This window comes from Salvelinus alpinus, chromosome 6 (assembly GCF_045679555.1).
Source record: "Salvelinus alpinus chromosome 6, SLU_Salpinus.1, whole genome shotgun sequence".
NCBI lineage: Eukaryota > Metazoa > Chordata > Actinopteri > Salmoniformes > Salmonidae > Salvelinus > Salvelinus alpinus.
This window is the reverse complement of record NC_092091.1, coordinates 63,393,818-63,412,775: the sequence shown is the minus strand read 5'-3', so window position 1 is coordinate 63,412,775 and position 18,958 is coordinate 63,393,818. Positions and strand designations below refer to the sequence as shown.

The window sequence follows — 18,958 nt, the reverse complement described above, 5'->3', positions numbered from 1 at the left end:
ATTCCTCTGAGTGTCTGGTGTAAAACAGACTGAAGCAGGTTTTCCTCAAGGATTTTGGCTGTGCTAGCTCCATCCTTTATCTTTTCATCCTGAAAAATCCCAGCCTTTGCCGATGTCAAACATATCCATACCATGATGCAGCCACTACCATGCTTGAAAATAAGGAGGCAGTTACTCAGTCATGTGTTCTGTTGTATTTGCCCCAAACATAAGGCTTTGCATTTAGGCAAAAAAGTTTATTCATTTGCTGTGTTTTTTTGCATTATTACTTTAGTGCTTTGTGCATACAAGATGCATGTTTTGGAATATTTGTATTCTTTTCATTCTGTCATTTAGGTCATTATTGTGGAGTCAGTACAGTGTTGATCCATCCTCAATTCTCCCATCTCAGCCATTAAACTCACCAATGAGTTTTAAAATCACTGATGGCCTCATGGTAACATCCCTGAGCAGTTTCATTCCTGTCCTGCAGCTCAGAAGGATGACTATCTTTGATGTGTCTGGGTGGTTTAATACATAAACCACAGCATAATTATTAACTTGACCATGCTTAAAGAGACATTCCATATCGGATGTGTTATTGTTACCCGAAAAGCTCCCTGGTCTTCATAATTGAATCTGTGCTTGAAATTCAATACTTGACTGAGGGACCTTACATATGTTGTATGTATGGGGGACAGAGGAAGGGGTAGTCATTTAAAAATCATGTCAACCCCTATTATTTCACATAGAGTGAGTCCTTGTAACTTATGTGATTTGTCTAACAAAATTTTACTCCTGAACTAATTTAGGCTTGCCTAAACAAAGGGGGTGAATAATTATGCTATGATTACTATATATTTTAGTATCCAATTTATTTATTTTTATATCTTCCACTTTGACAGAGTATTTTGATTAGATTGTTGACGAAAAATGATTATTAAATCCATTTTAATTCCAGTTCGTAACAAAATTAGGAAAAGCCTAAAGGGGGTGAATGTTTAGCTGACCCCTTACATCGCTACAAGTTACCACAAAAATATGCAGAACATTTGATGGTATTGTTAAATTCTGATATAAAAATACCAACACAACAGGGTAGAATGAAGCATAACAGGGTAGAACTAACACCAATAATGAATACATGATTTAAAATAAAATAACTTTTTACATCTATACTGAACAAAAATAAACTCAACATGCAACAGTTTCAAAGATTTTACTGAGTTGTAGTTCATATAAGGAAATCATGGATCAGAAAACCAGTCAGTATCTGTTGTGACCACCACTTGCCTCATGCAGCGCGACACATCTCCTTTGCATAGAGTTGATCAAGCTGTTGATTATGGCCTGTGCAATGTTGTCCTACTCCTCTTTAATGGCTGTGCGAAGTTGCTAGATATTGGCAGGAACTGGAACACGCTGTCGTACATGTTGATCCTGAGCATCCCAAACATGCTCAATGGGTGATGTGTCTGGTGAGTATACAGGCCATGGAAGAACTGGGACATTTTCAGGTTCCAAGAATTGTGTACAGATCCTTGCGACAAGGGGCCGTGCATTATTATGCTGAAACATGACGTAAAGGCGGCAGATGAATGGCACCACAATGGACCTCAGGATCTCATCACGGTATCTCTGTGCATTGAAATTGCCACCGATAAAATTCAATTGTGTTCATTGTCCGTAGCTTATGCCTGCCCATACCATAATCCCACTGCCACCATGGGGTACTCTGTTCACTACGTTGACATCAGCAAACCACACGCCCACACGACGCCATAAACATGGTCGGCGGTTGTGAGGCCAGTTGGACGTACTTCCAAATTCTCGAAAACAACGTTGGAAGCGGATTATGGTAGAGAAATGAACATTCAATTCTCTGGCAACAGCTCCGGTGACATTCCATCAAAATTTGAGACATTTGTGGCATTGTGTTGAGTGACAAAACTGCACATTTTAGAGTGGCCTTTTATTGTCCCCAGCACAAGGTGCAACTGTGTACTGATCAACATTTGTGCAAAATAAGCTTTTTGGGTGAATGGAACATTTCTGGGATCTTTTATTTCAGCTGATGAAACATGGGACAAACACTTTAAATGTTGCATTTTATATTTTTGTCCCATGTATGAAATGGTTGAAAAACATAACACCTATAATAAGAATGAATATTGTGCATTAGTTTACTTTCTATTTATTTTATAAAATCAAAAAACATCTGTATTTTTCTTTTTTTAACATTGTCAACCGGAGTTTGTAAGACATGAAAATAGATTATATATTGTTGCTAGCCAATTACATTACTAATTACAATTATTTATGCACATTTCATTTCATTACAATTACTTACATTAGGCTATGTAACTGTAATTAGTAACAAATGTATCTAAATATACATAAATAAAATCTATTCAAAGATAAATAAATATTGACATTAGTCTTTTATTTGCCATCTTTCCTAACAACATTTAACAACCGTTAGGTACATTTAACAACCGTTAGGTGCATAATCCTAACAGGGTGGAACCTTAGAGTGGAGAGCTTTAGAGCTTTACACAATTTTTCCCCCACCAACAAATTATGATGCTTCCGGAATGTGGTACCATTGTGGGAAGGGGCTGTTTTTTTAAAGGGGAATTCAGTGTTTCCTCTATATTCATTTAGCCATCTCCGCAAAATATATATACATTTGTTTTTATATTTTTGCAGAGACAAGCTTTTAAATGGATAGTTGTTGGCTCACTGACTGGAAGTCTACGGGAACAGCTAGCATGTATTTGCGCTAACACTAGTATCGATGCATTCCCCCCAGCTAGGTTTACTGTCTCTCTAAAAACAGGCATTTACACAAGCCTGTTTCAAATGACAAGTTAACAAAGGGTTAATGAGGGGTATGTGGTTAATTACTCTCTTACCTCAAGACACTTCACATAACTATATTTAATCTAAATAACAGTTTCCAGACATCCCCTAAGTATCTCAAGTGATACGATTTCTCCCAATTATTAGACAACTTTGTCTGATAAGGCTACTCCTGCTGTGCATACAGGGAAACTGCCTCCCCTGTGTGGACCTTCAGGTGCACCTTCATATTGTGGTGGTGGGAGAACCTCTTTGCACACTGGGGGCAGCTGTAGGGTTTCTCCCCTGTGTGGACCCTCTGGTGCCTCTTCAGGTTGGACGATCGGGAGAAACTAGCTGGGCACAGGTGGCAGCTGAACGCTTTCTCCCCCGTGTGCATCCTCTGGTGGATCTCCACCTGTTTGGGGAAACTGAAGGCTATCCCACAGAATGAACACGGGAAGCGCTTCTCTTTGGCGCTGCCACCTTTACTGATTCCATCTCTACTACTTTCATTTGTCAATGTGCTTGTGTAGCCATTTAGTGTTGAGGCACTGGCATTGTCTGAGGTCTGGTTTAACATTAGGAGAGTGTGAGGAGGATGAAGGCCAGGAAGTGTCTGTGTTGTTGCAGGGTCCATATTCCAGTTGATAGATCCTATAGAAGGCAGGCTGAAGGAAGCACCTGTTAGACGGTTAACCTGAGGCGCCATCAGTCTCTCTGAATCACAACTATAGGAGCAGGATGGAGTATCGCTAGCCGAGTCTGTGTCTGTTCTCTTCAGCCGCATACGGACACCTCCCAGTCCCCGCAGACCAATTCTACGCCTTGCCCTGGTCTCAGCCAGTCCTGGTCTCAGTTCAGTTGTTGTTTTGTGTTCCATTGTCTGTTTCTGGTTGTGATTAACAGTGTTGTTCCCCAGCCCAGAGTTGAGGACACTGTCCCATCCACTGACCTCCACTATGTCGCCTCTGGTCCTGGCCTGCTCAGTGATGTTGTCCCCTGGGCCCTTGGCGGCACCGGTCTGGGACTGGGAATCCAAGATGTTCACCCAATCTCCTCTATTAGCCTCGAGCCAACCACCTGCAATAAGAGGTACTTTACAAACATGGCAGAGAAAACGTAACGTTATAACTACTGTTCCCTGAAGGAGGGAAACGAGGTACAACATACTATGGGGAGTCGCACCTTTGCAACTTCGGTTGAAGGATCTACAATCACGCCTGACAAGGTCAATGAAATCCACGCCTTGCTGGACACACCGTCTTCCACAGGATTAATTTCTTCAATTTAATGCTGCTTTCAGGGCTTGACATTAACTTTTTTAGCCACAAGTAGGACAGATTATTTACTTGTCCGAAAGCTCAAGTAACTTGTCCCCCACCCAGACCAAATCTCCAGCGTCCGGTGCCAAACTTGCTTGTGCGCCTGGGACAACAGGACTCTGCGCAAAGGGAGTTGCCAGGGTCCATGCCCTGAAGGGCAAATGATCTCCCCGGACCAAGGCTCCCTGGGCCAACAGAGCCCCAAGAATCAATGATAAACTCTCCTGGCGCACCCTCTCCAACGTGGGCTGAATCAGAACCACTGGCGGAAATGCATAAAGGAAGGTCAAAGGCCACTGGTCCGCCAGAGAGTCCGTTCCCAACGGGGCACTTGGGTCCCTCATGCAGAAAAAAAGACAATGCGCAAAGATCTATGTTGGCATTGCCGAACCGCTCCCATATCTGGGCAACCACCCAGGGGTATAGCAGATCCACCTGAGTTGAGGTAACCAGGAACATGTATCACCTGAATTGAGAGCAAATGTGCACTGCTCCACCACAACAGGGACTTAGCCGAGGTGAGGAGCGGGAGGGACCGCCCATGCCTGTTGATGTATTATATTTACATTTTTGTCATTTAGCACACGCTCTTATCCAGAGTGACTTACAAGAGTGAAAGCACACATTTGTGTACTGTTTTCGTACTGGTCCCCTGTGGGAATCAAACCAACAACCCTGGCATTGCAAGCACCATGCTCTACCAACTGAGCCACCATCGTTAGATATGACCAGCACACAGTGGTGTAAAGTACTTAAGTAAAAATACTTTAAAGTACTGCTTAAGTAGTTTTTGGGGGTATCTGTACTTTACTATTTATATTTTGGCCTACTTTTACTTTACTACATTCCTAAAGAGAATAATGTACTTTTTACTCCATACCTTTACACCCAAAAGAACAGGATAATTGTCATTCACACACTTATCAAAAGAACATCCCTGGTCATCCCTACTGAGTCACTAAACACATAATTAGTTTGTAAATTATGTTGGAGTGTGCCCGTGGCTATCCGTCAATAAAAATAAAATTGTGCCGTTTAATTAACATAAGAAATTTGAAATGGTTTATACTTTTACTTTTGATACTTAAGTATATTTAAAAGCAAATACTTTGACTTTTACTCAAGTAGTATTTTACTGGGTGAGTTTTACTTGAGTCATTTTGTATTATTAAGGTACAGTGGCTTGCGAAAGTATTCACCACCCTTGACATTTGTCCTATTTTGTTGCCTTACATCCTGGAATTAAATTTGTATCATTTGATTTACACAACATGCAAAATATTTTTGATTGTGAAACAAACAAGAAATAAGACAAAAAACAGAACTTGAGCGTGCATAACTATTCACCCCTCAAAGTCAATCCTTTGTAGAGCTAACTTTTTCAGCAATTACAGCTGCAAGTCTCTTGGGGTATGTCTCTATAAGCTTGGCACATCTAGCCACTGGGATTTTTTCCCATTGGATGGGTTCCGCTGGTGTACTGCAATCTTTAAGTCATACCACAGATTCTCAATTGGATTGAGGTCTGGGCTTTGACTAGGCCATTCCAAGACATTTAAATGTTTCCCCTTAAACCACTTGAGTGTTGCGTTAGCAGTATGCTTAGGGTCATTGTCCTGCTGGAAGGTGAACCTCCGTCCCAGTCTCAAATCTCTGGAAGACTGAAACAGGTTTCCTTCAAGAATTTCCCTGTATTTAGTGCCATCCATCATTCCTTCAATTCTGACCAGTTTCTCAGTCCCTACCGGTGAAAAACATCCCCACAGCATGATGCTGCCACCACCATGCATCACTGTGGGGATGGTGTTCGAGGTGATGAGAGGTGTTGGGTTTGTGCCAGAAATAGCGTTTTCCTTGATGGCCAAGAAGCTACATTTTAGTCTCATCTGACCAGAGTACCTTCTTCCATATGTTTGGGGAGTCTCCCACATGCCTTTTGGCGAACACCAAACGCGCTTGCTTATTTTTTTGTTTAAGCAATGGCTTTTTTCTGGCCACTCTTCTGTAAAGCCCAGCTCTGTGGAGTGTATGGCTTAGTGGTCCTATGGACAGATACTCCAATCTCCGCTGTGGAGCTTTGCAGCCCCTTCAGGGTTATCTTTGTTGCCTCTGATTAATGCCCTTCTTGTCTGGTCTGTGAGTTTTGGTGGGCGGCTCTCTCTTGGCAGGTTTGTTGTGGTGCCATATTCTTCCCATTTTTAATAATGAATTTAATGGTGCTCCGTGGGATGTTCAAAGTTTCAGATATTTTTTTATAACTCAACCCTGATCTGTACTTCTCCACAACTTTGTCCCTGACATGTTTGGAGAGTACCTTGGTCTTCATGGTGCCGCTTGCTTGGTGGTGCCCCTGGCTTTGTGTTGCAGACTCAGGGGCCTTTCAGAACAGGTGTATATATACTGAGATCATGTGACACTTAGATTGCACACAGGTGGACTTTATTTAACGAATTTTGTGACTTCTGAAGGTAATTGGTTGCACCAGATCTTATTTAGGGGCTTCATAGCAAAGGGGGTTAATACATATGCACGCACCACTTTTACGTTTTTTATATATTTTTTGAAACAAATAATTTTTTTCATTTCACTTCACCAATTTGGACTATTTTGTGTATGTTCATTGCATGAATCCAAATAAAAATCCATTTAAATTACAGGTTGTAATGCAACAAAATTTGAAAAACGCCAAGGGGGATGAATAATTTTGCAAGGCACTGTATCTTTACATTACTCAAGTATGACAATTGAGTACTTTTTACACCACTGACAGCACATGCCTGCCCAACCAACGCAGGATGGCCTGAGTGCCAGTACACCATCAGAAGTTCCAGGTAATTGATAAGCCGGGCACTCTGTGACACCATCCATACTCCCCAAATTCAGTAACCCTCGCAGTCTGTCGTGATCACCTTGCAGGACAACACCTGGCCCATGAGACCCCCTTGCGACAGTAGCCGGGGATCCCTCCACTGGGACAGTGCCTGAAGGCATGTCGAGGACACCTGGATTGACTGGTTTAGGTAACGAAATGCATCCAAGCGTGTTGCTAGCACCCAGCACTGGAACAGCCCCAGGGGAATGACCACCATCATAGAAGCGTCATCCCCAGTAGGCGCAGGAACTGGTGAAAACATACTGTGTGCCCCAACCGAAGACTGGGCCAAGCAGAGCTGGAAACCTGACAACCTCTGCAGGGATAGAAAAGTGCAATTTAAGGATGAGTCTAACTCGAGACCCAGGAATGGAATGTGCTGCAATGGGGTTAGACAGCTCCTTTTTCTGGTTTACAATAAAACCTAGAGCATGAACATGGGGCACTAGCCTCGATGTGGGTAACACTGCTTGTTCCTTTGACTGCTATCAGCCAATCATCCAGATAGGCCAACAGCCTCAGCCCCTGGCCCCTCATGGAGTACCAAAAAACGATGCTACTCTCGTAGCGTGAGGAGGTGGCTGTCCCCAAACGAAGTCCTCTTCATCACCCGAGGAAACCCCCTGAGCTGTCATCCGAACATGGGCCCTGTATGTCACCAAACCCACCGGCTCACCATCTCCCTGCTGGGAGGCTAGTTCCACCTTTTCCGACAAAAGCCTCAAGTCCCTCTCCGCTTCCTGTACCTCGGTCCCAGCCAAGTTGCGGAATTCTTGGAAAGGAAAGTCGCAAAGAATGCAACAAGAATGCTACACGTCTTTCCAGGGAGTTTTCACACAGTATGTGGCAATGCCCACACGGACTGGTTCGACATAGTATAACCCGCATGACTGGGGGCATGATCGTGACCCCGAACCCGGCTTAGTCATCGTCATCTCGGTTGCTTTCTTAGCCATCTTAAACATTGCTCCAGCAAACTGAAGAATAATTAACTGTTTGTGATTAGGAAACTAACGATACCAAATACAAACTTCAGCACACAATGGAGTGAGCACGTTCTACCAATATGGGACAGTTTAGTTGGCACAACGTAAGACAGTCACGTTTTCTATTTGCTTGTTTCAGTAGCGTGAATAGTTCCTGTTCACATCCAGGTGAAGAGTGGAATAGTTGAAGGAATGAATCCGAGCCTCATGATTATCACCTGTGGAAGGCGGGGCTTCCAGCGAGGTGCAGATTTCATTGGCCTTGTCAGATGTGATTGTGGATCTTTCAACCGGTCACGAGAGTGCGACTCCCCATAGTATGTTGTACCGAAGTTGAGTGACTGAGGTGGAACTCATATACAATTTTATGTCAATTACCTGGTGAGGTTCATACATTGTGTGTTTGTATATGTCAACATAAGTTGTATTCATTTAATTTTATGAATGAAGAAAATAATATCCAGGCGCATCACTATTCCCGTTGAAGAGGGCTCTATGCTGATTTATTTTTATTTTACAAGGAGTAAGTATAAGTAAAATCTAGGCGCACAAAGAAATTTAGGAGCACAATTAAACATATTTCAGGTATTAAAGCCAGAATATTAAATTTTTCTAGGCACACTGATGCTCCTAAATTAAAATTCCACAACAAGATATTTAGATGCATATCTGAGTAAAAGGGTCGCACTGTAGAACCCTGTTGAGGATCTATGGGTTATATGTATTTCTCCCTTACCTTGCTCCCCCATCTTTAGTCCACTCAGCAGATCAATGTTCTCTGGTCCTTCTTCTATTGTCTCCTCTTTGACCAGCAACAGATCAGGCTTCCCATCCTCCATGTCTACTGACTGTAAGAGATACAGAGTGAGAGGATGTTGGATCAAGAAATCTCATATGAGCATCTTCTGATTGGGCAATGAAGGATTGCGATGAGTACTTTGCAAACATGTTAGTTGATATGATTACTTGACACTCTTTAAAATGGTTTGATAATTCAAAGGCATGGTCCCACTCTTCTTAAAAAAAAAAATCAAGACCTGGGCCCATATCCACAAAGAATCTGAGTAGAAGTGCTGATCAATGATCAGGTCCCCGCCTGTCTACATAGTCTTATTCATTATGATCTAAAAGGCTAAACTGATCCTAGATCAGCACTCCTACTCTGGGAGGTTTTGTGGATATGGGACCTAACATAATACCATTCAGACAGTAGTTTACAGTGGGCTCACCTCAGTGAGACTGTATGTGGTCCTGTGCTGCTCAGCTAATTCCTCTGTGGGTTCAAGAGGAGGTGTAGTCTGGTTGTCCTCCATGACCATAGTCCCCTCAGGGTTCCCCAGACTCTCCTCACAGCCCTCCTCCTTCACAAACAGCACCTCTGGACCCTCCTCCTCCTCCTAGAAGAGACAGGTGATAGAGATATATACTCCCTCAGGTATGTACACACACACACACACACACAGATAATAAACACACTTTCAACATGGAGTATTTACCCATCCCCAATACAGTTGAGTCCTATACTGTAGTTACACAATGACTTCATTGTTGTTAAACCCATCATGGAGGACATAAATATGATGTGAGTAAAAATAAGTCAGCTATGAAAAGTCATCAGACAAACAAACTATTTTGAAGTGTACAGTAGGTACAGTTGAAGTCGGAAGTTTACATACACCTTACACAAATACATTTAACCTCAGTTTTTCACAATTCCTGACATTTAACCCTAGTAAAAATTCTGTCTTAGGTCAGTTAGGATCACCACTTTATTTTAAGAATGTGAAATGTCAGAATAATAGTAGAGAATTATTTATTTCAGCTTATATTTCTTTCATCACATTCCCAGTGGGTCAGAAGTTTACATACACTCAATTAGTATTTGGTAACATTGCCTTTAAATTGTTTAACTTGGGTCAACCATTTTGGGAATCCTTCCACAAGCTTCCCACAATAAGTTGGGTGAATTTTGGCCCATTCCTCCTGACAGAGCTGGTGTAACTGAGTCAGGTTTGTAGGCCTCCTTGCTCACACACACTTTTTAAGTTCTGCCCACAAATTTTCTATAGGATTGAGGTCAGGGCTTTGTGATGGCCACTCCAATACCTTGACTTTGTTGTCCTTAAGCCATTTTGCCACAACTTTGGAAGTATGCTTGGGGTCTTTGTCCATTTGGAAGAGCCATTTGCGACCAAGCTTTAACTTCCTGACTGATGTCTTGAGATGTTGCTTCAATATATCCACATAATTTTCCTACCTCATGATGCCATCTATTTTGTGAAGTACACCAGTCCCTCCTGCAGCAAACCATCCCCACAACATGATGCTGCCACCCCCGTGCTTCACGGTCTGGATGGTGTTCCTCGGCTTGCAAGCCTCCCCCATTTTCCTCCAAACATAGTGATGGTCATTATGGCCAAACAGTTCTATTTTTGTTTCATCAGACCAGAGGACATTTCTCCAAAAAGTACGATCTTTGTCCCCATGTGCAGTTGCAAACCGTAATCTGGCTTTATTATGGCGGTTTTGGAGCAGTGGCTTCTTCCTTGCTTAGCAGCCTTTCAGGTTATGTCGATATAGGACTCGTTTTACTGTGAATATAGATACTTTTGTACCTGTTTCCTCCAGCATCTTCACAAGGTCCATTGCTGTTGTTCTGGGATTGATTTGCACTTTTCGCACCACAGTACGTTCATCTCTAGGAGACAGAACACATCTCCTTCCTGAGCGGGTTGACGGCTCGGTGGTCCCATGGTGTTTATACTTGCGTACTATTGTTTGTACAGATGAACGTGGTACCTTCAGGCATTTGGAAATTGCTCCCAAGGATGAACCAGACTTGTGGTCTACAATTTTTTTTCTGAGGTCTTAGCTGATTTCTTTTGATTTTCCCATGATGTCAAGCAAAGAGACACTGAGTTTGAAGGTAGGCCTTGAAATACAGCCACAGGTACACCTCCAATTGACTCAGGCTAATTGACATAATTTATCAGAAGCTTCTAAAGCCATGACATAATTTTCTGGAATTTTCCAAGCTGTTTAAAGGCACAGTCAACTTAGTGTATGTAAACTTCTGACCCACTGGAATTGTGATAGTGAATGAATGAAGTGAAAGTGAAATAATCTGTAAACAATTGTTGGAAAAACTACTTGTGTCATGCACAAAGTAGATGTCCTAACCGACTTGCCAAAACTATAGTTTGTTCACAAGAAATTTGTGGAGTAGTTGAAAAACGAGTTTTAATGATTCCAACCTAAGTGTATGTAAACTTCCGACTTCAACTGTATGTGTTAGCGTGTAGGTATATTTAGTGTGTGTATTGATTATAAAGCACTCGAGTTTATGCAGTCAATAAAAGTCTCAGAATGAAAAGTCCCATTGTGTTTATTAAACAAACAAGTGTTAAATACACCATTTGAAAACCACACATACACATGTCTCAACAACAAATCAGGATGAACTTGATAAACTGCATTTTCTCATAAAGTGTATTGGGGGAAAAAATTAAGTAGTAGACTGGAGGTAATGAAATAGGCATTTGTGAACATCTCACTTAGAAATGTCCTTGTTTATGAAAGAAAAGCCCCTTTTGTCCATTAAAATAACATCAAATTGATCAGAAATACAGTGTAGACATTTGACTATTGTAACTGGAAATGGCTGATTAAAAAAATAAAAGGTATATCTACATAGGCCCATTATCAGCAACCATCACTCCTGTGTTCCAATGGCACGTTGTGTTAGCTAATCCCCCTGTTGTGCTAATTAAATAAGCAATAAAACGGCTCTAACCAGAATATAAAGAGGAGTGGGAGGCCCCGGTGCACAACTGAACAAGAAGACAAGTACATTAGAGTGTCTAGTTTGAGAAACAGACGCCTCACAAGTCCTCAACCGGCAGCTTCATTAAATAGTACCCACAAAACACCAGTCTCAACGTCAACAGTGAAGAGGCCCCCCCTGAGATGCTAGCCTTCATTTCTCAGAACAAGAATAGACTGACGAGTTTCAGAAGAAAGTTCTTTGTTTCTGATCATTTTGAGCCTGTAATCAAACCCCCAAATGCTGATGCTCCAGATACTCAACTAGTCCAAAGAAGGTCCGTTTTGTTGCTTCTTTAATTAGAACAACAGTTTTCAGCTGTGCTAACATAATTGCAAAAGGGTTTTCTAATAATCAATTAGCCTTTCAAAATTATAAACTTGGATTAGCTAACACAACGCGCCATTAGAACAGAGGAGTGATGGTTGCTGATAATGGGCCTCTGTACGCCTATGTAGATATTCCATAAAAAATCTGCCGTTTCCAGCTACAATAGTCAGTTATAACATTAATAATGTATTTCTGATCAATTTGATGTTACTTTAAATGGACAAAAAAGTGCTTTTCTTTCAAAAACAAGGACATTTCTAAGTGACCCCAAACTTTTGAAAAGATAGTATATATATATTTTAAATAGTAAAAAGAAAAAAAAAACTTGAATGAGTAGGTGTCCAAACTTTTGACTGGTATTGTTGTGTATATACACACACACACAGACACACACACACACGTACAGTGGGGAGAACAAGTATTTGATACACTGACGATTTTGCAGGTTTTCCTACTTACAAAGCATGTAGAGGTCAGTAATTTTTATCATAGGTACACTTCAACTGTGAGATACGGAATCTAAAACAAAAATCCAGAAAATCACATTGTATGATTTTTAAGTAATTAATTTGCATTTTATTGCATGACATAAGTATTTGATACATCAGAAAACCAGAACTTAATATTTGCTACAGAAACCTTTGTTTGCAATTACAGAGATCATACGTTTCCTGTAGTTCTTGACCAGGTTTGCACACACTGCAGCAGGGATTTTGGCCCAATCCTCCATACAGACCTTCTCCAGATCCTTCAGGTTTCGGGGCTGTCGCTGGGCAATACGGACTTTCAGCTCCCTCCAAAGATTTTCTATTGGGTTCAGGTCTGGAGACTGGCTAGGCCACTCCAGGACCTTGAGATGCTTCTTACGGAGCCACTCCTTAGTTGCCCTGGCTGTGTGTTTCGGGTCGTTGTCATGCTGGAAGACCCAGCCACGACCCATCTTCAATGCTCTTACTGAGGGAAGGAGGTTGTTGGCCAAGATCTCGCGATACATGGCCCCATCCATCCTCCCCTCAATACGGTGCAGTCGTCCTGTCCCCTTTGCAGAAAAGCATCCCCAAAGAATGATGTTTCCACCTCCATGCTTCACGGTTGGGATGGTGTTCTTGGGGTTGTACTCATCCTTCTATTCCTCCAAACACGGCGAGTGGAGTTTAGAGCAAAAAGCTCTATTTTGGTCTCATCAGACCACATGACCTTCTCCCATTCCTCCTCTGGATCATCCAGATGGTCATTGGCAAACTTCAGACGGGCCTGGACATGCGCTGGCTTGAGCAGGGGGACCTTGCGTGCGCTGCAGGATTTTAATCCATGACGGCGTAGTGTGTTACTAATGGTTTTCTTTGAGACTGTGGTCCCAGCTCTCTTCAGGTCATTGACCAGGTCCTGCCGTGTAGTTCTGGGCTGATCCCTCACATTCCTCATGATCATTGATGCCCCACGAGGTGAGATCTTGCATGGAGCCCCAGACCGAGGGTGATTGACCGTCATCTTGAACTTCTTCCATTTTCTAATAATTGTGCCAACAGTTGTTGCCTTCTCACCAAGCTGCTTGCCTATTGTCCTGTAGCCCATCCCAGCCTTGTACAGGTCTACAATTTATCCCTGATGTCCTTACACAGCTCTCTGGTCTTGGCCATTGTGGAGAGGTTGGAGTCTGTTTGATTGAGTGTGTGGACAGGTGTCTTTTATACAGGTAACGAGTTCAAACAGGTGCAGTTAATACAGGTAATGAGTGGAGAACAGGAGGGCTTCTTAAAGAAAAACTAACAGGTCTGTGAGAGCCGGAATTCTTACTGGTTGGTAGGTGATCAAATACTTATGTCATGCAATAAAATGCAAATTAATTACTTAAAAATCATACAATGTGATTTTCTGGATTTTTGTTTTAGATTCCGTCTCTCACAGTTGAAGTGTACCTATGATAAAAATGACAGACCTCTACATGCTTTGTAAGTAGGAAAACCTGCAAAATCGGCAGTGTATCAAATACTTGTTCTCCCCACTGTACGTATATGCCTTATATACTGTATCACACAATATCTGGATGCAATATTCTATCCAGGAACATTCAACATTGAAATCTGTGGATATTTCTGCTGACAATAATGAAAATTCATCTTTGAATTTAATGCAGGGCTTGCTCTAAACCATTCCTGAGTGGATTGGTTACTTTCTATGTTATGGAGTGGAATGTTTTTTCAGTTGGTGCATCCTGAGGAAGCTCCTCTCGGAGAACATCTTCCCGCAGTGCGTACAGGCGAACGGCCTTTCTCCTGTGTGGATCTTCAGGTGCATCTTTAGATGGTTCTGGTGGGAGAATCTCTTCTCACACTGGGGGCAGCTGTAGGATTTCTCCCGTGTGGACCCTCTGGTGCCTATTCAGGCTGGACGAGTGGGAGAAGCGCATATGACACTGGCTACAGCTGAAGGGTTTCACTCCTGTGTGGACCCTCTGGTGGATCTTCAGGTTGCCAGCTTGGGCAAAACGCATGTGACACTGGGTACAGCTGAAGGGTTTCACCCCTGTGTGTACCCTCTGGTGGATTTTCAGGTTACCAGCCTGGGCAAAGCGCATGTGACACTGGGTACAGCTGAAGGGTTTCTCCCCTGTATGGACCCTCTGGTGGATCTCCATCTTCTGGAGGCAGCTGAAGCCTTTCTTACAGAACATGCAGAGGAACTGTTTCTCTTTACTATTGCCTGATGTTTCTCCCCCTCCCAGAGCCTTGGCCCTTTGGTCCTTTGAATTCAATACCTGATCGAAAAGGAAGTGTGAATCGGAAGGCCCCATCAACGTGGACACTGGGTCGCGATCCCTGAGCGTGCGTAAAGGGGAGTTGGTCGCGACATTTGGATTTGTCTCTAAGTTTTCCCTGTAATCTAAGAAATCTTCGCCTTGTAAGTGTCCGTCTCTTAGGTGACTATCTGCATTCCGTGTGGGAGAAGCATCGGCCTCCACTTTCACCTCATCTAGAATCAGACCCTCCCCTTTCTTATCTAGGCACCCTTCAGAGTATACACTACTACTGTACCGGTTCCAGTCCCCTCTAGACAGATCAGTCTGTCTCTCTAAACCCAAGGGCAAGTTGCCACAGTCCATGTCTGTAGCGTAAGAACAAGACTGATCACCACCAGTGTGTAACGTGTCACCGTCTCCACGGTAATGAACCGTTCTTTGGCTTTGGTGACATACCGGAAAGTGCTCTGAGCCGGGAGCAGGAGGACAGCCCAGTAGCCCCAGCCTCTCCGGGTCTAAACTGTGGTCAGATCCTGTATGGAAGTGCCTGTGTGTTACAGTTAAAGTCTCTGTGTCTGTCTCTGACTTGAGGACGGTGTTCGGCGTTCCACTGACCTCCGTGATGCTGCGTTGGGGCGCTGGGGCGGTGGTGGGGTCCTCAGTGGCTTCATGGGGCACTCCAGCCACTCCAGTCTGGATGTCACTACTGTGCCGTGGGTCCTCCTCTCCTTCAGACCCCTCCAGCTTCACCCCAGGACCTGCAGCCTCTGCATCTGCAGACTGACACAAGAAGAGAGGAGGTTATTACCGGCACATGAGTCTAATTGGATAACAGTGTTGTAGGGAAGTCTCACAAGCTCCCCTATGGCAGCTAAGTGAAGATGTACATGTAAGCAAGTGAATAGCTGAGGGGAGCCTTTCTGAAGTAAACTGGACACATTTGATGTACTGTAATTTTGATGTAATACTATTAGTCTAACCTCTATCACGATAACGTGCTGGGTTGAGGTTCCACTCCCCTCATCAACAGTGATTGGTTGGTCAACTCGCCATGTATTGTCTCTCGCTGGCTTCACAAAACTCCTGTGGCCTCCAGTGAGATGTCCTTCACCTGAGAGTGATTGGGGGGAAAGAGGTGGTTAGGTTAGCTACTGTCAATGCTCAATGGTATATTGTACACTATTGTTACTGTCTAGAATTGACAAGGATGTAAGGTAACACATCTCATAACTTCTTGATGTACTATTTGTTGATTGATGTATTCTGTTTAATGCATCACATTGTTTTAATTGAGTAAATAATAGGAAATGCAGTAAATAGTAGAATCTGGTTAGAATACGATAGGTTCTTTGTGCAAGATAGCTAAGTATTAAATAGAGGTTAAATAAATATAATTGTTTTTAAATCAGGGGGATTATTGCATAGAATTCAAAAACTGACCAAGACCCAATTATGGTTAAGACAGTTTCCAAGACTCGCTCCTCGGGACCCTAAGGTGTGCACTTTTTGTTTTGTTGCCCTAACACTACAAAGCTTGATGATTAGTTGACTTTTTGAATCAGATGTGTAGTGCTAGGGCAAAAAACAAAACGGTCTGGAGGACCGAGTTTGGGAAATGCTGAGTTAACACATCTAAAGTCACACATACGCTTAGGAAAACGGGGCGACAGGCCCCGCAGCCTCGGTCTTCTGCAAAATGTACCTCTTGCCATTCCTCTGTTTCGGTCGAGGATCTTGACACTACTGGGACGACTGGCGAGGACGCGCTCTCGCATTGTCCTCTCTGCGCGCTCCCGTGCCACCTTCAGTTCAAGTAGCTGTAGTTTCCTCCGCAATGAGCCGTTTTCTTTCTGGCTTTGAGTTATTTCCAAACGAAACACTGCATAGTCGTCGTCTACGAGTTTACAGATCTCTGCCACGGCTGCATTCGCTAGCACCTCCATAATGGAGGCCATTTGAGCGTGAAAAACCATACAGTTAGCCATTGTTAGCAGCTAGCTAGCGTTACCTAGACAACATCTATCAACCACGTCCTGTCTTCAACGAGAATTAAACACTACCTGGAATAAATATGTCACGCTATGCATTTAAATGTCATATTTTGAGTTCCATGGTGTTAGTAAACGTCCTAATAAAAACACTAACGTGGAAATTGCTCTTAGTCACTGTTCACTTCCGTTTAAACTGAAGAGAAATGATCTTATTGGTTGTCGTCATAGCTCAAAGGGTGTGGTTAAATAAAACATTTTGGCGCACTGTTTCAATAACGGTACTGTTTTTACGTTACATATCAAATCTCATATGGTCAGTATCTTTCAAGCTGAGAGCAGAATTGTTTAGAAAGAAGTGTGTTAGCAAACATATAGTAGAAAATAATAGAATCACCACAGTAAGGTAAATATTGTAATGACCTGACTAGATCATAAATGAACAATTGTCCAGACAGAGGCTTGAGTTTGCGAATTGACGGTTTATTAAACCAACTTTACACAGGCGACTGTTTGGGCCGTAGCACACGCCAAATAGATGACAGATAACCCACAAGCCAATCGTGACCTTCTCTTGTGAAGCCCAGACGTAAGAGAGAGAGAACAAAGGCTGAACCTGGTCTTAACTTCCAATGCTTCACCCCCCTGCCCAACCCCCCTCCATGCCACTCCGCCAACCACCAGGATGCCCGGCATCAGAACATTCCAGGCATTCCCGTGATTGGCAGATAGCAGGTTGATTGACATGTCGGACCCCGCGAACACCGGGTACTGGTCAGTACAACACAACCACCTCCAAGCCTAACACATAACACACAGCTGTCTGTGCGGGTCGCTACAATATTCAACTGTCCGAGTTCTAGCTTAGATCCGTCCTAATATCATTGTGTAAAAATGTTTGTTTAGTTGACCGCGTCTATCTCTACAAGTTACCACAAAATATACACAACATTTGGAATTGTTAAATTATGATGTGAGTGAGCTAGCACTCACTCACATGGCTAACATTAGTGCTGTCATAAAAAGGGGCATGAGGGAAGCCCTACAATATTACTTTATTCTAGTGTTTGAGAACGCTTGGGAGCAGGAGCAAGCCATCTTCTCATTGGTTTTTAGGAGCAGATACCCACGTTTGAAAGATGAACTGAGGTCCAGACTCCAGTCCAGTTGGTTGTGGTAATGCACCTTAAAGTTGGTTTCCAACCGTCAGATAAATTCTGAAGAAGAATAAGCCTGAAATGTACCCTTTATTTAACTAGGCAAGTCAGCCTGAAGGAAGAGAGATTACTAGAAAACAAACTTTTACCTTTTTATTTGTGGATTAATTGCCAGAGTAGAGGACCTTGTGCATTTAAGGTAAAATAACAACCCAATGTTTATATCCCAGGACAAATTAGGTAGCAACAGCAAGCTAGCTAGCTAAATCTCCATAAATATGTAATGTTTTTCGACCTATCCCCAAATGAATATAGTTGGTTCAGAGTTTGTTTTGATATTTCAACATGCGTGTCCTGATCGTGTCTGGGGGACATGATATTATAAAATATTAACCACAGCCAAGTCCATCTCTAACACAGTGATTCAAGAACCTAAAAATATGGATCCATTGGAGTTTATTATAATTACATTCCATATGTGTTGATTCAAGAAGTGCGGCTGCACTTCCTGATTTGGCCTCGTTTTTCATCAATGTTCATTAGGAAATGCTAGCGGCTGTGACTGAAGACAATCATTTTATTGGGGTGTGACTATTGTCCTTCCTCCGTCTCCTAAGCTAATGTTAGGCCGTATGAATAACTAGACAATGTTTATAAAACTATTTATAAGAGGCACATGTATTTATTTGATTAGCAATGCATTTCGATGTTTTGATTGTTGATCACCTAGTATAAAGAGATGCCAGTTGACGTACGACGCCTCCTGCCGGCCATGTTAGAAAACCACCGCATTTATTCTTTCGACAACAACAGCTGAGTGGATACCCCAAGCTGCATGATAACATTGCCTAAAACTAGTTGATTTATATCACCACGGTCAATTTCTGGTGATGGGAAATCGATGTTTTCTGAAACTT

At 42.7% G+C, this 18,958-nt stretch overlaps 1 protein-coding gene across 5 annotated transcripts in view; it reads right to left on the bottom strand.

The window, feature by feature from the left end:
- Positions 1 to 839: 839 nt before the first annotated feature.
- The window catches only part of LOC139577706 (uncharacterized), a 140,613-nt gene continuing 122,494 nt past the window's right edge, over positions 840 to 18,958 (bottom strand). For 2 of the 5 annotated variants that reach the window (XM_071404884.1, XM_071404888.1), the window contains 3 exons: positions 9,233 to 9,397; positions 8,740 to 8,851; positions 840 to 3,918 (listed from right to left, as the gene is read on the bottom strand). In XM_071404884.1, the coding sequence (XP_071260985.1) occupies positions 3,008 to 3,918; positions 8,740 to 8,851; positions 9,233 to 9,397 (1,188 nt within the window). In that variant the 3' untranslated portion in view covers positions 840 to 3,007. Of the gene's footprint in view, positions 3,919 to 8,739; positions 8,852 to 9,232; positions 9,401 to 15,511; positions 15,677 to 15,876; positions 16,008 to 16,598; positions 17,104 to 18,958 lie in introns of those variants that run through there. The other 3 variants (XM_071404885.1, XM_071404886.1, XM_071404887.1) reach the window with 3 other exon arrangements.